Here is a 20,700-nt window from a genome sequence, read left to right on the forward strand (position 1 = left end):
CTCAAGGTTAAACTTTTTGAAGGCTCCCAGCTGCTATCTGAATGAACTCCTACTTCCCTGGCACAGTAGACAGTTTTGTGCATCCCCCCCCACTCCACACACACCCTTTATGCTCCTGTTTAAATATCTATTGTTTAGAATGTGCCTGGTGATTTCTCAATAAGTTTTAAATTCATGCTTTCAGCTGCCACCTATGCTCTAAACATACTTCAATAGGAACACATAAAGGATAACTAAAATTCAAGAGGGTACCTGAACAAAATAAACTTTTCTATGAACCAAAAATGAAACAGAAACACCAGCAGCGAACAAGTTTTAACCCCCAAGTGTGGAAGAATGGCAGAGCCCAGCACAGCCTCAGGGTCCGGACCATGGTGAATGAGGGGTCTGACCATCTGCCTGACTCAGGAAAGAAGGTTAGAAGAGGAACCGCAGCCACCACCCCCTGGTGAGCTCTCCCTTCACGGAGGAGGCGGGAGCCACAGCCTCCACAACAGGGTCACGACCTGCTGGGTGGACAGCACCTCAGGCCCAAAAACCTGGAGCTGTGGGTGGGGGGTGGGGAGCCTCTCCAAGCTTCCACAATCCACACACAGGTGAGGAAACCTGAGGCCAAGGAGATGAAGTCACCAATGTGAAGTAAGGAATCCCCGTCCATCTGCTCCATGCCCAGGTCTCTGCAGGGCACACCCTGTCCCCTTCCACTGACATGGTTTAGCCCAGCCGACCTAGATCTTCAGCATGCAGCGGAGCCAGCTGCCAGCTTCCCTCCAGGGCTCAGCTTGAATCCACACACCTTGGCCACCAGGGTACAGAGCCCACAGCTCCCTGTGCTTCCTCTCATCACACCCAGTAACTCCGTCTTTCTGGGTCTGTTCTGTCACTCAGCTGCAACCCCTTCAAGTCCACAGACTGTCTTGTCCCCGTTGATCACCAGCCCCAGTACAGTGGCAGTGGGAGGTCCTGTGGAGAACATGCTCCCAGGGAGGCATTTACCTTCATTAGTGCTGTCTCACCATTGTTCTGCTGGACGTTTACAAAAGCTCCTGCTTCCAAGAGAATAGCCACAGTAGTTAAAAAGTTCTGTTAAAAAAAAAAAAAAAAAGGTTTTAATCCCCTCAACTTCTTTACAAGTAAGATATTTCAAGATGTTTTCAGATTTCTAGCCATTAGCAAAAGTACTCAGATTCTATCTCATGCAGGTTGGTGAATACCACAGACCACTGCTTCTGCTCCTCCCTCCTGCCCCTGCCCTCCAAGGTCCCAGGAGGGTTGGGAGCTGCACGGAGTGGCCCCTCCCGCTGGCACCCTGCATAGCCGCACACCGTCTGCCAGCAACTTCAACCTCAAGTTTAACTACTGGTTTCAACATAAAGAACCTCTTCATCTCAGTCCTTTAATAAGATAACATGGGAACATTTTAATTAAATTATTAACCAAAGGAATACTTTAGATTAGAAAAGATTTTTTAAAAATCTAAGAATTAAATCAATATTAATACCTTAATCAGAAGTTCTTTTTCAATACAAATCACCTTCAACTAGACAGACGATATTTAGAAATTTCAAAGTACGACTGTCAATAAAAACACTGATTTATGACAAGTCATAGATGAACTGAACTAAAGTTATATGACTGTGTGACCGGCACACTGCTCCACAGACACAGACTCTGTCTCCAAGACTAAGAAAGCACAGCATGCTGCGTGGCCTACCTTCTCAGCAGCGTGGATGAGTGCTGTAGTCCCGTTCTTCTGCCGACCATTCACCTTCGCCCCCTTCCTGAGGAGCAGCCTCAGCAGGTCGTCCTGCCCTCCTGCAGCCGCGAGCATCACCAGTGTCATCCCGCTTGAATCCTGCGTGGTTTTGTTACCCATGTGGTAGCAAAAGTGTAGGAGAGAAAGAGCCAAATGAACATAATAAGATGATTTGTATGAGTGCATTTAAAATAAATGCACAATAACTACATGAAGAAAAAACCCAAAGAATTTGGTTTAAGAGAAGAAACGATGAGCTGAATGAATGTACAGTAGATATATTCCTCAAAAAAAGACTAAAAATGTTAAAATGTCAATTCTAAGCCAAATTAATCTATTTTAATGTAATCCTAAGGGATTAAACCTAAAAAGTCCACAATTAAAGCAAGAAAAGTAAAAAAGAATATATAAAAATATTTCCTAAGCAAGATTAGACAACCAAAAGCCATAAAGGAAAAGATCAAATGATGTTAACTACCTAAAAATAAAAATCTCCCCAAGCAGTAAGACTCAAAAATGTAAAATGGAAAGGGTTAATATGCTACTATTAAAGTATCCTTATAATTCAGTGTGAAAAAACTCAGCAACAATAATAATAGATTGGGAACTTCCCTGGAGGTCCAGTGGTTAACACTGTTTCCACTGCAGAGGGCACAAGTTCAATCCCTGGTCCAGGAACTAAGATCTGGCAAGCCAAGGACATGGTCAGAAAAAAAAAAACAAAAAACCCCAAAACGATAGAAAGAGGGGCAGTTGTTGTAAATAGGCAACTATCAATAAAAAACAAATGGTGACAAAATAAGGAGTCACTTTCCCCTCAAAATGCAGAGGTTAAACCATAGACAAAACCAGGCATATCATGGTAACTAAAGGTCATTATACAGGGCTGGAATTACAAGAACTGTAATTCTATTATACGTTTCTACAATGTTTGACTCTTATAAAGTGAACATGTATTACTTTTATAGTTGAAGAATAAACCTGAGTTATTTTAAAAGAGCTATTTTCCATCTTCCTTTCATCAGATGTTTCAAAGACACTTCACCTCTTGGTCCAGGTTATATTCTTCACTTGAGTTAAGTGCAACCTTCACAGTAACATAATCCCCATTTTTCACAGCATCCCTCAATAAATCTAAAATGAAAGAAAAGATAAATTAGGTTTTCAATAACTAGATTCATGAAGAAGATCCCTATAATTCCCAAACTACTCACTGCTTGGAATCACATCCGCTGTAGTAACATTCTCATCTTCTCCATCAAGATGCTTCTGGAAGTCCTCCAGTCTCATCCACTCCAGCTGCAGATCCATGCCCAGACTCAGAACCTGCTGTCTGCCATCTGGGACACAGAAGAGCCTTATTAAGATATACTTTTACAGACTATAATAAATACAATGCCATTTTATTTAAGCATATGGTGTCCTAACCCAAATGTTACACTTTTTTTATGTCATTATCTGAGTCTCTCATTAAATTTCTGACTTTCTTTGGGTAGTAATATGAATTGTCCACTTTTAGATATCATACATGAAGAGGCATAAAGACTAATAGGTATCTTAGTAACTGTAAAATAGTAACATGAATTTTAGTAGCTGAAAGAAAGCGAGAAATCACAGGGCTTCAGTAAGAGGAAGCCCTGTGATTTGTTCCTTTGGCCATTCTTCTTGGACTGCTGGTCGGCCCTCCCCAGCCAGAAGGGCCAGAGACAGAGGGTCAACCTTACACAAGGGATGAATGTACACTGCTTCCAATATTCATGTAAGTCAAGTCACTCTAAATATAAATAAGTCATTGCCTGTGATCCTGTCAGACTTGGCTCAAGCTTCACCCCCTGCAAGTACTCGCACCAAACCCCACAGCACTCAGGGCCCTGAGATACCCCCACTACAAGTGATGCAAGTGCTAGTTTCCACCCTATGTCCGACCCATGGACTCATCAACACTAGGGATGAAAATCTTTATTCCCTACTGGCAGTGGAATAGAACACATCTGGGAAGAACTCAAAATGGCTGTACTATTTTAAACAGTGAAAGGCACAAATGTTTGATGGTAAGAGTTAAAGGATTTAAACAGATGACTAAGAGGAAGAGGAAAAGATGCTCAACATTGCTAATTATTAGAGAAAAGCAAATCAAAGCTATAGCCAGTACCCCCCATCGGTTAGAATGGCCATCATTAAAAAAAAATCTACAAACAATAAATGCTGGAGAAGGCATGGAGAAAAGGAAACCCTTCTACAAACTGTGGGAATGTAAGCTGACACAGCCACTATGCAGAACAATATGGAGGTTCCTCAAAAATCTAAAAACAACTACTATATGACCTAGCAATCCTACTCCTGGGCGTATATCTAGAAAACATGAAAACTAATTTAAAAAGATGCATGGAGCTCTATGTTCACAGCAGCACTGTTTGCTACAGTCAAGACATGGAAGCAACTTAAATATCCAAAATGTCCATCGATAGATGAATGTATAAAGAAAATGTGGCATGTGTGTACACATGTGTGTGTATATACATATATACACCCAATGGAATACTGCTGCTGCTGCTGAGTCGCTTCAGTCATGTCTGACTCTCTGTGACCCCATAGACGGCAGCCCACCACGCTCCCCCGTCCCCGGGATTCTCCGGGCAAGGACACTGGAGTGGGTTGCCATTTCCTTCTCCAGTGCATGAAAGTGAAAAGCGAAAGTGAAGTTGCTCAGTCGTGTCCGACTCTTAGCGACCCCATGGACTGCAGCCCACCAGGCTCCCCTGTCCATGGGATTTTCCAGGGAAGAGTACTGGAGTGGGGTGCCACTGCCTTCTCCAAATGGAATACTAGTCAGCCATAAAAGAGTGAAATCATGCCGTCTGCAGCAACATGGATGGACCTGGAGATGACCATACTAAGTGAAGTGAGTCAGACACAGAAAGACAAATATTATATGGAATCTTAAAAAAAAAAAAAAGATGCAAATGAATTTACTGACAAAACAGAAACAGACTCACAGAAAACAAACTAATGGTTACCAAAGGGGAAAGGGGAGGGAACTAAATTAGCAGTTTGGGATTAAAAGATACAAACTCCTATATATAACACAGATAAACAAAGACCTAGTGTATAGCACAAGGAGCTATACTCAGTATCATGTAATAACTTATAATGGAAAACAATCTGAAGAAGAATATGTGTGTATATATGTAACTGAATCACTTTGCTGTACACTTTAACAACACTGTGTATCAACTATACTTCAAGAAAAAAAAAGTTAAAAAGGATTTAAGGACATCCCAACACAGAACCAATCCCATGGATGGAGGAGCCTGGTAGGCTGCAGTCCATGGGGTCACACTAAGAGTTGGACACAACTGAGCGGCTTCACTTTCATGCATCGGAGAAGGAAATGGCAACCCACTCCAGTGTTCTTGCCTGGAGAATCCCAGGGATGGGGGAGCCTGGTGGGCTGCCATCTATGGGGTCACACAGAGTCGGACACGACTGAAGCGACTTAGCAGCAGCAACAACACAGAAAGAGCACAGCCTTGTCCATGTATGACTGCTTAAGTCGCATATACTTGCTGTACCTCACTCCCTGAGTAACAACAGTAGTGGACATTCAGAAAGGAGTGTTAAATTCATGAATCAATACATTCAATCCACACACAAAAATCTGTGAGGGAGCCATGCTACAAATAAGGAAAGCCATGTGTGCACTGACATGTGTCTGAGTCCTCAGCTGCCTCCCCCCACAACTCCCCCAGGGAGACTGGGACTCAGGGCAGCTGAGGGTTCACAGACACTGAGACAGTGCCTCCAGTTACACAGAGCCATGATACTAAGTGGGATCACGATGAAGCCAACTGGCCTAAAATCCTAAGTTCATTGTGTTCATTCCTACCAAGCACTGAACCCAACATCTAGCAGTTTTAACTTTTTCTCTATTTTAAAATAAAAAATTAGACATATACTAAAAGAATGTTACGATGTGAATGAGCCTCTGTGAATACAGCCCTTACTGACCACAGAACCCTGATGCTAACCCTTAGATAGCACACTAAAAAGCAGAGACATTACTTTGCCAAAGGTCTGTCTAATCAAAGCTATGGTTTTTCCATTAGTCATGTATGGACGTGAGAGTTGGACTATAAAGAGGGCTGAGCGCCAAAGAATTGATGCTTTTGAACTATGGTGCTGCAAGTTTTGAACTTCGGACTTCAAGGAGATCCAACCAGTCCATCCTGAAGGAGATCAGTCCTGGGCGTTCACTGGAAGGACTGATGCTGAAACTCCAATACTTTGGCCACCTGATGCGAAGAGCTGACTCATCTGAAAAGACCCTGACGCTGGGAAAGATTGAGGGTGGGAGAAGAAGGGGACGACAGTGGATGAGATGGTTGGATGGCATCACTGACTTGATGGACATGAGTTTGAGTAAACTCTGGGAGCTGGTGATGCACAGGGAGGCCTGGCGTGCTGTGGTTCATGGGGTCCCATGGAGTCGGACACGACTGAGCGACTGAACTGAAGCCTTACAAGTGGCTGGATTCCATCTGCTCCTGCTTTACTGGGTTTCCACACCTGAGCTTGTGAGTGCTGAACCCTGGCCATCCCCCCCCTTCTTGGGATAGTTCTGTCTGGTCTGGGGACTGAAGTGATGGTGGGGCCCAGAGCCCAACTGCTTTCAGGAAGACTTCTTTGTAAGTTTGATAAACTCTTGCATATGAAACCATCTGTGCCTAGTATTAAATTTGAAAGACTACTTTAAATGACTATTTCACATTTTTCAATAGTAATAATATCCAATTTTTGTATTTGGGTCAGTTTTGTTAAACTATTATCTTTCTAGGAATTTCCCATTTCATTCAATTTTCTAGTTTATTGCAAGAAAATGCTAATAGAATTTTAATTGCTTTAATCTGGATGTCACCTATAATGGACTCTCTTTGCCCCCTGGAAGTACTTTTTAAGTTTTCATTCTTTTTTTCCCTTAGCACTACCGGAGGCTGGTCTACTCTATCAGTCTTCCAATGAACCAGCTTCTGGCATCACCAGTGCTCTACTGCGGGAGAAGGTCCCAGCAGCCACCACATCCTCCCTGTCCTCGGGCTGTATGTGCCGCTCACCGTTTCCACAGGAGGAGCAGCACTGAGGCGCATGTGGGCTGGACTCAGGGCTCCCCACACTATTAAGGTGCTGGGGGTGGTGAGGGATACTTATCCTGTGGCACACAGGCCAGGCCAATCAGAAGCTCCCTGCTTGTAAAACCTGCCTCCCCATCTAGGGTGGCTGCCTCTTTCCTGGGTCTCCCTGCCCTCTGTGAACTAGGTTGGTCTCAGGTTCTATCCAGAGCTCCCCAGCTGGCTGGACCAATACCCCCTGGACTATCCTTTGTTGCCTAGTGTCTCAACAGCAGTGCTGCTGTCTGACATCTGGGCAGCCCAGTCCCCTCCGTATGCTGGCTGAAGAAACTAACCCAGTTTCCAACCAGCTGGACAATCGTGTTATCAAGGATCCCAGAACCTAGGTGTTTGCAATAAGAGGTCACCTAACATCTAGCTTGTTATATATCCCCAAATATTTCAAAACTTCAACTGTTTTACAAGATTTATAAATTATACAAAGTTTTATCAGACAAATCTCTAAACCCCTGCCCTAGTTATAAATAAATGTACTTTTATTCCTCTTCTCCATCACTATGTATTCTATACACAGACCTCGCCTCCTCAGCTAATTTCAGTATTTCAGAACAGACTCACAATATAACCTCATTTAGTGTTTTTACTACAAAGTTGAAAGGGAAGAATACAAATAAGTCTGTATTTTGACAGTTTTCTGAAAGAAATCTAGTAAGATACACAGACAACTTGCCAAGAGGAGATAAGGTAGCAAACCAGAAATCTCTGTAATTGTAAATGTGCTGAGCTATTCTAGAGGGAATCAGAAAATAGATTCGAACAGTTTTCTACTCCATCCTAAGATCTTAACAACTGCGGAGAGGAGAGGAAGGTGAGGAGAGAGCTCTGCACACAGCCCTGAGAAAACTGCACAGTCACACACCCTCACCAGGACTCTCCTCTGCTCGGCTTGCGCTGTCCAGAACTTCTTGGTCACCTTCTGCAGCTATATATGCCCACGTGTCAGTCTCATCTCTTGTATTTCTTCTTTCTTTAAGTAACGGCTTGTTTTCCTTGGCTTTGTGGTCTTCTGTGACTTTACAGTCTGGCGGTATTTCATCTCTTTTCCGATTATTCTCAGGAAAATCATTTTTTTCTTCTGGAGTTAATTTAAACAAATCAAATGCATTTCTGATTTCCTTAAATGCTACTGGAAAAAAATCAAATTGATTATGAGTCACTAATTTCTTTGTAATCAAAAGAAATTTCTTCTTACTAATATCTGCCTTGGTTAGAAAGCCTGATCAGGTTGACTATCATAGCCATGAAGCCTTTCCATTCATCTTTGTGTTGGCTGCTCCGTACTTAGAAAGGACAGCCAAAGTGAGCGGCTCTTCTTCTGGCGGTCTGAACTACTCGCAGTTTTGACAAAGGCCACCACAGCCCATGTGCCTCAGAATAATCCTAGTCATGTCACCAACCACCCTTCTGCCGAGACACCGCCTCCACCAGGCCTGGAAGTGACCTAGTACAAAAATGACTTTTGGCGGAGACTGGGAGATGAAAGGGTGTCAGCACACTGACTGTGGCCCAGCAACGCTGCACCTGATGCCTGTGACAATCCACTCGCTTTAAAGACAAAGCAGAGAGAAGACTGGCAAAGCGGCAGATCTGTAATAATAACCCCCAAAAGGGGTAGAACAGAACAGAGTGAACAACTATAAATTTTAGGTATATAGCAGATAGGTGTTTTGTTTAAATTCTGAATTCTTTTATGTTAAACAGGAATACCTTTTCAACAGTACTTTTAGGTGACATCTCTCATTTATCTTCCTCTGTAAGAACTGCATAGGCTTAAACAGTTTTAAACACCTGTAATAAACTATAGTTTGCTTCGAGTAGAGGTATCCTGGTTAATGCACAACATGGTGTGACCAGAGGAAAAGCAAGCATTATATGAATGCAGTGCTAACCAACACAAATGGAACCTTTTCTTTTTTCAGTAAGAAAGCTAGTCCAAATAAAGCTCTCATTCTATAAAGATGTATCATTTCCAAACCACACTGAAAGGAACCTGAGCAATTTACCAGTTTTGTTTTCTACGTCCCTTGAAGAAACCTCACCAAGTATATGACACAACAAAACGACATATGCAGAACGTAATACCACAGTGGCGGCACTGAGGCTGCTTGTCCCAGACATATTTAAACTCTGAATATCCTAATTATTTGCACAGAACACCAATCTAGTAACAAAAATAGAGAATGGCAAGCGGAACATCTCATTCAATGTTCAGAAATAAAAGCATTAACCATTCTTTCCTTTTTCCACAGGTAAGTCCTTTTTTCCACATTTAAATCTGAAGGCAACTGAATTCTGGTATTTTCCCAAGCTACTGTATGAAGAGGATGCTGAATCCATTGTAATACAGCATAGTGCAATGTAAAGACTCATGTTTGCCAATTCTGACACACTCCCAAAATATACCCCCAAATGCAATTTTATTTCTGTCCTGGAGGCTGGGTGCCAAGGATCAGACAGAAACACAGGTACATGTAAGCTGCAAGGTTACGGTCAACAGACTCTGAAAACTGGAAAACTGCAGACACAGTAAGGCTGGCAGAGTCCCAGCCACAGCACCTTTCGGCCTTGGGGTGGAAGCAGGTGGGTTTTAGCAGCAGGGATACTGAAAATCGGACTCCAGGAGTGGCCTTCTGAACTTAAGGAACAGACTGAACATTGACAGTAAAAATGTACCTGAAACTGACAGATACTCAGAGGAAGAAAAAGTTCCTAACTACTTCTAATCTTACAACATTTTGAATCTCCAGTCACTCTCTGAAGAGAGGCTTAGAGTTGCAGTATCACTATGAAGAGGCACAGTCTCTATATCACTCACCTGCACACAAGCCATCAAAGCTGTTCCTTCCCAGATTCCATCAACCCTGCCACTTCCTGCCAAGTCTGAACTGAGGCTTAGAGCCAAAACTCACTTTTAGTATTACCTCAGGTACATAATTTGTGGGAGAACACTCTCAAGAAATCATCCATCTCTTAGAAATCACTGCTTCGAGTTGCTTTGAGTAGAGGTATCCTGGTTAATGCACAGCATGGTGTGACCAGAGGAAAAGCAAGCATTGTATGAATGCAGTGCTAACCAACACAAATTGAACCTTTTCTTGTTCAAAGAACTTGTTTTCCAAGTACCTTTTGGTGTGTGAACTGAAATATCCAGTTTTATTCAAACATTGTAATGGTGAATGTTTTATAAAGTACTTGTTCTAATACTAACATGTACTATAAATTCTTAATTGAGTTATATCCTGATGTGGTCAAAATGTATATTAATTGTATTTATACAAATGACACAGAGCTAAGCACAATAAATTGATTAAACAGAAGTTTATCTCAGCATCTACTATAAGAGATACTTATTTACTTTTCTGTCAAAACTAATTTCCTATCTCTTTAAAGATTCCCACCAGAATCTAAAACTGTAAATTGACTATATTTCAATTAAAAAATTAAAGTTAAAAAAAAATGAAGATAACATATTTCATCTCATATCCAACAGGAAAAAGAACAATGTGGTTAGATGGGGGAGGAGTTAGTTATACTAACAACAGACATTATGTAATAAATGAAGATTACTGGTAAACAACAGTAGCATAATGTTCTCAAGTCCCCAGTAAACAAATTTTCTACTCAATGACATTGCAGGTTAGAAAAGAGTCTGTCTTCACAATGAACTAGACTCTTTGTCTGAAAGACCAACATAAACGACAAATGTCACTATTCACTCACTCTTTAATGCCTTGGGCTCTTTTCGGCCTTTTTCTTCCTTGTCCAAGTCTTGCCTTTTCTGGTATTTTTCTTTGGGTTCGTATTTTTTGGTCTCTCTCTCCTGAAAAAGACACATGTAAGACCCCAAACACAGACAGAGCTGATACTGATTCTGAAAACTGGGAAACAGGTTTCTGGCATTAGGACTCCCTTCTGTGAACTGTGCACAGGACCCCTGACGACGACGTCTTTGCTCATGTCAACTGCGTCCTTGGTCAAGTTTACCCCCAACCTCGACAATTCACAAAATATCACATTCAAAACCCAACACCAAGTTTCCTTGAAGAATTTTTTATTACTACTAATAAAATTCCAAAAAACTTCATCTACGGTCCTACTAGCCAAATATAACTGTTTTTAATTCTCCACATTGTCCCTTGGATCTCTGTGATTTTACAGATAACTTTATGTTTAAAATTTATTTTTCTTTATTTACACTGCATAAGATATTTTTACTTGACTGTGTTCCTATGTACGTATGGTTTTCTTCACCGTAACATTTTGTAAATGTTTCTATTTTTGCTCTGCTGACCTCATAATATTTCAGTGGATATTTAACAGTCCCCAACTATTATATTTTCTTAACTTTTTCCCTCATGACTAGACAGGCTAGTATAGCATTAGTTTAATTCTAGAACAGGACCCCCATGGGGCCTTCCCAGGGCAGACCCCCCTACCACACACCCCATATCCTCTGCTGCAGCTAACCACTCTGGAGAACCGGGGTAACAGTGTCTGGTGCACATTTCCTGTATAGCTTTACAGATGTGAAATCCCCCACCAAAGGGAAGGTGTTAACTGCTTGATGACCATTAAGACATGGCCTTCCCAGGCCTAATGGAGTCTAAGGATCAATATTAACCCTGTGACACCACTGCTTAATCTCACCATCAATGAACCAGAGTTGTGCACAACTGATCACAGGTCCTGCCAACCCCTCCCTCCCCGCCCCCCCCCCCCCCCCCCGCCTTTAAAAATGCTATGCTGAAACCCTCTGGAGAGGTGGGGTTTTCAAGCAGGAGCCACACCCATTCTCCTCGCACTGGGGCCTCTCCCGTAAAGGCTGACCTTTCCTTCGTCACAAGCTGGGGTCGGTACAGTGGCCTCACTGCACTCATGTGGGATCTTAGTTTCCAACCTGCACCCCCTGCAGTGGAAGACGGACATCTTAGCCACTGGACCACCAGGAGAGTCCACTGTGGTTCAGATGGTAAAGAATCAGCTTGCAGTGCAGGAGACCGGGGTTCGATCCCTGGGTTGGGAAGACTCCCTGGAGAAGGAAATGGCAACCCACTCCAGTAATCTTGCCTGGAAAATCCCATGGACAGTGGAGCCTGGCAGGCTATAGTCCATGGGTCTCAAAGAGTCAGACACAACTGAGCAATGAACACACACACCAGGGAAGTTCCAGAAGTGGTATATTCTTAAAACAACATGGGGAAAATATAAGTAGGATGTGAAAAGCTTTACTTCACAATGCTACATCGTATCTGAATTCCTCTAAAAACCCTGACTTGTTCACAAATTAGCCCCCTATTTTCCAGCTGCAGTCAGTCCAAAAGAAAGTCTAGATTAGACTAAGACAAAAGTTCAGGTGCTTTCCAAAGCGGGATCGTCAGCATTTGTAATTGCTTCCCACCAGTCAGACTAGTGGGAAGACCAGGGCAGAACCTGCCTGCCTGCAATGCAGGAGACCTGGGTTTGATCCCCGGGTTGGGAAGATCCCCTGGAAGAGGGTATGGCAACCCACTCCAGTATTCTTACCTGGAGAATCTCCATGGACAGAGGAGAATACCAGGCTATATACAACCCATGGGGTCACATAGAATAGGACATGACTGAGCGACTAAGCACAGCACAGACAGACTAGTAGGGGAACAGTCTCTTTGGCATTTTAACTATTTTAAGCTGGTTACTGATAAGTAACAGCAGGGAAGGAAAAAACTCTGAGCCACCCTTTTGAGAGACATTTGCAACTCTGAGGGAAATCTCTGGCTAGGGTGTCTAGGAGTTGTCAAGTGGCAGGTGAGGACTCACCAGTCAGTGCGGTAACCTCGCCCTTGTTTACAGTGCTTCTCCTCCCAGGACTGGTTCCCCATCCTCAGCATCCTCTTTTGTCTTTGGCTGAGGGTGGTGTTTGAGGGGAGAGTTTCATCCATTTTGGAGAGTTACTCAGTTTTCCTAGGTCTCTTTCATGTGTATGTGTTAGTAAACTTTTCATTTTCCCCATGTTGATCTGTTTAATGTCAGTTCAATTCTAGAGCAGCCAGGCAACCTAGAATCTAGGAGGGAGAAGAAAACCTCCCGATAAAGTATTAACTCCCTAATGGTAGAAGAACTTCTCTTATAGGGACACATCAGAGATACTACAGGGTCGGCTTCAAATCCATGAAATAAACCAAACATTGCAATAAAACGAGTTATAATTTTTCCGTCTCCCAGTGCATATAAAAGTTATATTTACAATATCGAATTAAGTGTGCAACAGCATTATGTCTAAAATAGCCATACCTAACTTAATTAAAAAGAAACTGTATTGCTAAAAAATGCTGGCTGTTGCCTGAACCTTCAGCTTTTTGCAAAAACAAAATCAAAGATCACTGATCACAAACACTGTAGGAAGTACAGTAATAATGAAAAAGTTTAGGACTTCCCAGTGGTCCAATGGTTGAGACTCCAGGGGCATGGGTTTCATCCCTGGTCAGGAAAGTTCCACACAGGGTAGCCAAAAAGCAAAACAAAAGTTAAAATATTGCAAGAATTACCAAAATGTGGCACGGAGACAGGAAGTGAGCAGATGCTACAGGAAGAACGGCTCAGATACAGGGTTGCCACAAACCTTCAGTCTCATAAAAAGCGCACTATCTGCTAAGTGAGAGGAAACGAGGATGGGCTGTGCTCCACTGTCTCCAAGTCTTTACTTAGAGCACCGGCCTGAGTGGCATGTCCCTGTATTCTGTCAGATGCAAACCTCCGTGGGATCTAACCACCCTCCACCAGGACCTGTGTACTCACCTCCCCCGGGGAGTCTGTGGGCCTGGACATCCTCGGCGGTGTCAGGGCAGAGGCAGGCACTGACTTATCCAATTCTGTGCTGCTTTGGCCTTTGTCTTGATTCCTTTGCTTTTTCTGTGTAGTTTTCTTCTCTAAGACGTTCTTGTTTTCTAGCCTTTTGCTCTCTTTAAGCTCCTCTGTCCTTCTCGGTTTCTTTTTTTTCCTCCTTGCTTTGACCTCGTCCTCATCAGCACTTACACTGCCATCCTGCTGTATATCAGAAGCAGGATCTAGACTGGCTTCTTGCTCAGCTTTATCTTTAGCACCTCTAAACTTCTGCTTCTCCTCTCTGTTGTCAACCTGGAAATCTTCACAGTCCTCTTCCTGAAGGGGAGAATCACTAAGTACACCCAGGTCAGAGTCCACCTGAGATTCAACACATTTCTCTTTTTTTGTTTTTCTAATTTCTTTGGAATCGTCTCTTATTTTAGTCTTTAAATCTCTTATTTCACCCTTTTTAACTTTCTTTAACTCCTTAGTTTCTTTTATATCATCTTTTTTGGGCTTTTTGGATTCCTTTAATTCTTCTTTGGCTTCCAAAATTCTTTTCTTTGTCCTTAAATCAAAACCCAAACTTTCAGAGGAGCTCTCCAGGTCTGGTTTGGGCTTGTCTTTCAGTTTCCCAGTCTTTGCTTTCTTCTTTTTCAGGTCGTCGGGGCTTTTCTCTTCCTTATGCCTTACTTTTTTCTTTTTCTTCTTTGGAGAAGTGTCTTCTTTAGTCTCACTCTGTTGATCACTATCAGAGTTTGCCTCAAATATGTCATTATTTAAGGACAGTCTCTATAAAGCACAAAAAAGATTTTAAAACTCATTAAGAACACAGTAATTTAAAAGGTTTTGAATACCTGTACTAATGAAATCTGGTAGGAATTTTTTTTCCTCCAGTTTCTCAACTTCTTAAAATTGTTGATGTAACTGAGGTTGTATAACTTACTTACATTGCTAACTTAAGAAAGAGATCTTGGAGGTGACAATAAGCATCAACTTAAGGCAACAGATAAACACAGAGGGACAGAAATTATCAGTGTTGCTGTAGGTCCTAATAGTCATACGTATGGGGGGTTATGTATAATTTCGACTTCAAAATTTCCAAAACACCAATAAGTAATTTGTAAAGATTTATTTATTTGGTGTCAAAATAACCCTTTAAGAATTAAGTATCTGTCTATATATAAAACCCCTATGCAAAGCATTTTCAGGTCCTATTTCTCCACATTCTCTTCTAAATGACTTGGGGAAGGAAAAGAGGGAGAATAAAGATAGGTGTATTTTTAAGTTTTCCCTGTGGTGCTTCAGCAAAGACCACCACCAGGTTTAATAAGGTAGTGGAAATGTGGTGGCACTGGCAAAACTTTTTGACTCTTCCTAAAGATAATCATGATGATGTGATCACTCACCTAGAGCCAGACATCCTGGAATGTGAAGTCAAGTGGGCCTTAGAAAGCATCACTACGAAGAAAGCTAGTGGAGGTGATGGAATTCCAGTTGAGCTGTTTCAAATCCTGAAAGATGATGCTGTGAAAGTGCTGCACTCAATATGCCAGCAAGTTTGGAAAACTCAGCAGTGGCCACAGGACTGGAAAAGGGCAGTTTTCATTCCAATTCCAAAGAAAGGCAATGCAAAAGAATGCTCAAACTACCGCCCAATTGCACTCATCTCACATGCTAGTAAAGTAATGCTCAAAATTCTCCAAGCCAGGCTTCTCCAATACGTGAACCGTGAACTCCCTGATGTTCAAGCTGGTTTTAGAAAAGGCAGAGGAACCAGAGATCAAATTGCCAACATCCACTGGCTCATGGAAAAAGCAAGAGAGTTCCAGAAAAACATCGATTTCTGCTTTATTGACTATGCCAAAGCCTTTGACTGTGTGGATCACAAGAAACTGTGGAAAATTCTGAAAGAGATGGGAATACCAGACCACCTGACCTGCCTCTTGAGAAATCTGTATGCAGGTCAGGAAGCAACAGTTAGAACTGGACATGGAACAACAGACTGGTTCCAAATAGGAAAAGGAGTACGTCAAGGCTGTATATTGTCACCCTGCTTATTTAACTTATATGCAGAGTACATCATGAGAAACGCTGGACTGGAAGAAACACAAGCTGGAATCAAGATTGCCAGGAGAAATATCAATAACCTCAGATATGCAGATGACACCACCCTTATGGCAGAAAGTGAAGAAGAGCTAAAAAGCCTCTTGATGAAAGTGAAAGAGGAGAGCGAAAAAGTTGGCTTAAAGCTCAACATTCAGAAAACGAAGATCATGGCATCTGGTCCCATCACTTCATGGCAAATAGATGGGGTAACAGTGGAAACAATGGCAGACTTTATTTTTTGGGGCTCCAAAATCACTGCAGATGGTGACTGCAGCCATGAAATTAAAAGACGCTTACTCCTTGGAAGAAAAGTTATGACCAACCTAGATAGTATATTCAAAAGCAGAGACATTACTTTGCCGACTAAGGTCCCTCTAGTCAAGGCTATGGTTTTTCCTGTGGTCATGTATGGATGTGAGAGTTGGACTGTGAAGAAGGCTGAGTGCCGAAGAATTGATGCTTTTGAACTGTGGTGTTGGAGAAGACTCTTGAGAGTCCCTTGGACTGCAACGAGATCCAACCAGTCCATTCTGAAGGAGATCAACCCTGGGATTTCTTTGGAAGGAATGATGCTGAAGCTGAAGCTCCAGTACTTTGGCCACCTCATGTGAAGAGTTGACTCATTGGAAAAGACTCTGATGCTGGGAGGGATTGGGGGCAGGAGGAGAAGGGGACGACAGAGGATGAGATGGCTGGATGGCATCACGGACTCGATGGACGTGAGTCTGAGTGAACTCCGGGAGTTGGTGATGGACAGGGAGGCCTGGAGCGCTGCGATTCATGGGGTTGCAAAGAGTCGCACACGACTGAGCGACGGAACTGAACTGAAGAGCACTTCATAAAAAAACAACTAGTGAAATAGGAGGGAGAGGGGTAAAGCACAGTCTTTAAAAGAATGACATGGCCCAAGGACAGGAAATAAATGGTTAGAACTAACCAGGTCTGACAAACCTAGACAGTGTATTAAAAAGCAGACATATCACTTTGTTGACAAAGTTCTATATACTCAAAGCTATGGTTTTTCCAGCAGCCATCTACAAATGTGAGAGTTGGATCATAAAGAAGGCTGAGAGCTCAAAAATTGATACTTTCGAATTTTGGTGCTGGAGAAGACTCTTGAGAGTCCCTTGGACAGCAAGGAGATCAAACCAGTCAATCCTAAAGGAAATCAACCCTGAATATCCATTGGAAGGACTGATGCTGAAGCTTCAATACTTTGGCCATCTGATGCAAAGAGCTGACTAATTGGAAAAGACACAAATGCTGGGAAAGACTGAGGGCAAGAGAAGGGAGCAGCAGAGGATGAAATAACGGTTAGATGGCATCACTGACTCAATGACATGAGTTTGAGCAAACTCTGGGAGATAGTGAAGGACAGGGAAGCCTGATGTGCTACAGTTCATGGGGCTGAAAGAGTTGGACATGAGTTAAGTGACTGAACAATGAACAACCAGGTCCAAGATGATGAAGACGACTTCCAATAGACCTTGAGCCTCAGTGTACTCTCACTGTAACACATCAGCACACTAAGTGACACACCCAGAGGCACCATGACAGTTCCAAGAAAATGAAAGTGTTAGTCGGTCTGTCATGTCTGACTCTGTACGATTGCATGAACTGTAGTCCGCCAGGCTCCTCCTCCGTCCATGGAATTTTCCAGGCAAGAATACTGGAGTGGGTAGCCATTTCCTTCTCCAGGGGATCTTCCTCACCCAGAGATTGAACCTGAGCCATCTGGGAAGTGTTGACAATTCCAAGGTCGAGCATAAAAGGTCAACAAGTAGCCCAATTTCTGGAAATCCCCACCCCTTCCCTAAAACAGCTGGAATACTCCTCCCACTTATCAGTCTATAAAAACTTACTCGCCTATAAAAGCTGACAATCTCATAGCTTGGGGCTGCTCTTGCCTTCTGAGATGGCCCTCACTCTGCAGACTGTTTCTAAGTGAACTCACTTCTTACCTATCACTTTGTCTCTCACCGAATTCTTTCTGTGACAAGTACTTGAGCTTCATTAAGTCCCAGGTATGATCAGGGATTTAAAAGACAGTGGGTTCAAGTCCCAACCTGAGGTACACAGTTTCACCAGGACAGCAAAACAACCCCCGCCCCCCACCCCATGCCACAGACAACATCTACAACAAAATTAAGTGTCCAAGTGTTTCAATGAATCCCAGAATATAAGCTGGTAGGAACAAACACTGCAGGCAGTAAAGAATCCTCCTGCAACGTGGGAGACCTGGGTTCGATCCCTGGGTTGGGAAGATCCCCTGGAGAAGGGAAAGGCTACCCACTCCAGTATTCTGGCCTGGAGAATTCCATGAACTGTACAGTCCATGACTGAGTGACTTTCACTTTAATTTTCACTTTAGGAACAAACTAGTAATAGCAGTAAGACCCCTGTGGTACAAATATCCACACAAGAGCAAGCAAAGGTAGCGAGGAGAATGAAGAAATCACTCAAAAGTCTAGCAGGGTCACCGGGAGGGGAGCTGCTGAAAGGGCAGGAGCTCTGGGCACTAGACCGTGAAGGGATGGCCCAGATTGACCGTTCTCTAGAGTAACCAGGCGACGCTCCCTGCCAGGTGTACTGGAAAAGGCCCCACCATGAGAAACTGCTGAGATCAGATTCCAAACAAAGAAGGTGAAAGAAAACAGAAGATTCAGATATAAGTGATGGTGGTGGCAGGCTACAGCCTATAGGGTCGCAAAAGAGTTTAACATGACTTAGTGACTAATCAACAACAATGGTGGTGGTGAAAGGGTGAAACTAGAGCCCCAAAAGTCCCCTCATAAAGTCTGAGGTTATACTGTCTAATTCTTCATAAAATAAATAAAGTTTGCTCAGCAGTCATGAAGCTAAAAAATACTATCTTGTTCTCCTTTGCCTCCTAAAATTTCAAAAAATTCATATAAATATAAGCAATATAAATTGATTAGAGCATTTTATTAAATTGTTATAAGAGAAAGCAGACAAAGGAACAGAGTAATTAACCTAAAAAGAACAACAGGATGGAAGAGAGACACACCTACTGTTAGAAAGAAACAACAGGCCCCAAATGCAGTCGATGATCCTAAGCCCACCAAGACAAATATCTAACCACACTCAGAATTATAAACCAGCAGTCTAGAGTTTCCTGATCAGCACTAGTGAAGGGTACTACTTGCCCTAATAGGACCCCCAGCCTCTCCGTGAGGGAAGGTGATCTGGTCTGTAACAGTCTCACAGTCTTTTATTTTCTTGGGCTCCAAAATCACTGCAGATGGTGACTGAAGTCATGAAATTAAAAGACGCTTGTTCTTTGGAAGAAAAGCTGTGACAAACCTAGACAGGATATGAAAAAGCAGAGACATTGCTTTGCCGACAAAGGTCCATCTAGTCAAAGCTATGGTTTTCCCAGTAGTCATGTATGGATTTGAGAGTTGGACCATAAAGAAAGCTGAGTGCCAAAGAATTGATGCATTTGAACTGTGGTGCTGGAGAAGATTCTTGAGAGTCCCTTGGACTGCAAGATCAAACCAGTCAATCCTAAAGGAAATCAAACTTTATATTCATTGGAAGGACTGATGCTGAAACTGAAGCTTCAATACTTCGGTCACCTGATGCGAAGAACTCACTCACTGGAAAAGACCCTGGTGTTGGGAAAGACTGAAGGCAAGGGAAATGAGAGAGGATGAGATGGTTGGATGGCATCACTGACTCAATGGACAGGAGTTTCAGCAAGCTCCGGGAGTTGGTGATGGACAGGGAAGCCTGGTGTGCTGCAGTCCATGGGGTTGCAAAGAGTCAGACAGGACTGAGCGACTGAACTGAATCGTCTCCATCTGCCAATTACAACCTTTCCTTTCATGAGCTCCTGGGAGCATCCTTCTGTTTGTTAGATAGATGCTGTCTGACTTATGAACTGGATAAAGCCAATTAGAGCTTCAAATTTACTCAGTTGAATTTTGGTTTATATAAAACAGTGAAAATAAAAAAATTTGAGGCATCAGGTAAAAAGACCAAGTGATTCATATGAGAAAGAAACTCCGATTTGTCATTAGAGATCCGTATTTCAAAGTGGGTGTGGAGGGAAAGGGAAGGATGCGAGAAAATAGGTACTAATCAACAACATCAAATAACCTATTATCAAATTGATAACCACAAAAAAGAAAAAAAAATTAATCCAAGTAACTTTTGAACAATCAACACCAGAACTGAATACACGGTAGGAACAAAAACAACTGTAAATAAACTTGGAATTTCACAGTAGAATGGGCATAGTAAATCTGAAACTAATTTCTAATTATTGCAGGGCTCAATAAATGACTACATATAATATTGATGAACACCAGAGTTCTCATGGAAGAAAAGGGAGACAGAACTACAGACACTAAGAACAACAGGAAGACACAGTGGCGACGGACTGAAGTTAGACATCAGTATGAACTTGACTTAAAACATGTATTTTCCCCTTTATCTCTGTCTAAAGGGCCTAGAAATAATGATATCCCACTAGCAATAATGGCATCTTGCTTTCTAAATTCTATTCTGCCCTAAAAAGAATCAAGATTCCCTGAATAAAGGTTGGTGCCAAGGCTGGAGCAGGAGGGTACATGGGGACACTTTGTCCAGGGAGCCAAGACGTGCCCAGACAGACAGGGAAACCACAGGAGGACGCAGCTCACTCACTCAGAGGGCCTCCCGCAGCCCAGGGGTGGGCCTGCTTTAACAGCAGCAATCAAGTAACAAGACTCCAAGAGTGTGTACCGCTACTTAAAAAATTTAAGGGGGAGGGAGAAGCTGCTCTTTACAGGACACAAACTAGCTTAGAAAAACAGAAAAGTTGTTATTTGCAACCACCACAGT

At 42.6% G+C, this 20,700-nt stretch overlaps 2 protein-coding genes across 6 annotated transcripts in view; one reads left to right on the plus strand and one right to left on the minus strand.

Annotated features, from left to right (window-relative positions):
• Positions 1–10,259, plus strand: part of PSPC1 (paraspeckle component 1) — a 92,713-nt gene extending 82,454 nt beyond the window's left edge. The window contains exons 10-12 of one of the 2 annotated variants that reach the window (XR_011259481.1): positions 5,863–6,330; positions 6,736–6,934; positions 9,192–10,259. The gene's annotated coding sequence lies outside the window, so the exon portion shown is untranslated. Of the gene's footprint in view, positions 1–5,862; positions 6,511–6,735; positions 6,935–9,191 lie in introns of those variants that run through there. The other variant, XR_011259479.1, reaches the window with a different exon arrangement.
• The window catches only part of MPHOSPH8 (M-phase phosphoprotein 8), a 48,729-nt gene that overhangs the window by 8,288 nt on the left and 19,741 nt on the right, over positions 1–20,700 (minus strand). The window contains exons 3-9 of one of the 4 annotated variants that reach the window (XM_069601734.1): positions 13,717–14,535; positions 10,663–10,762; positions 7,808–8,065; positions 2,971–3,096; positions 2,802–2,890; positions 1,715–1,855; positions 997–1,083 (exon numbers count right to left, since the gene is read on the minus strand). In XM_069601734.1, the coding sequence (XP_069457835.1) occupies positions 997–1,083; positions 1,715–1,855; positions 2,802–2,890; positions 2,971–3,096; positions 7,808–8,065; positions 10,663–10,762; positions 13,717–14,535 (1,620 nt within the window). Of the gene's footprint in view, positions 1–996; positions 1,084–1,714; positions 1,856–2,801; positions 2,891–2,970; positions 3,097–7,801; positions 8,069–10,662; positions 10,763–13,716; positions 14,536–20,700 lie in introns of all 4 variants that reach the window. The other 3 variants (XM_069601732.1, XM_069601733.1, XM_069601731.1) reach the window with 3 other exon arrangements.

The sequence above is a fragment of the Ovis canadensis genome, chromosome 10 (assembly GCF_042477335.2).
Source record: "Ovis canadensis isolate MfBH-ARS-UI-01 breed Bighorn chromosome 10, ARS-UI_OviCan_v2, whole genome shotgun sequence".
Classification (NCBI taxonomy): Eukaryota; Metazoa; Chordata; class Mammalia; order Artiodactyla; family Bovidae; genus Ovis; species Ovis canadensis.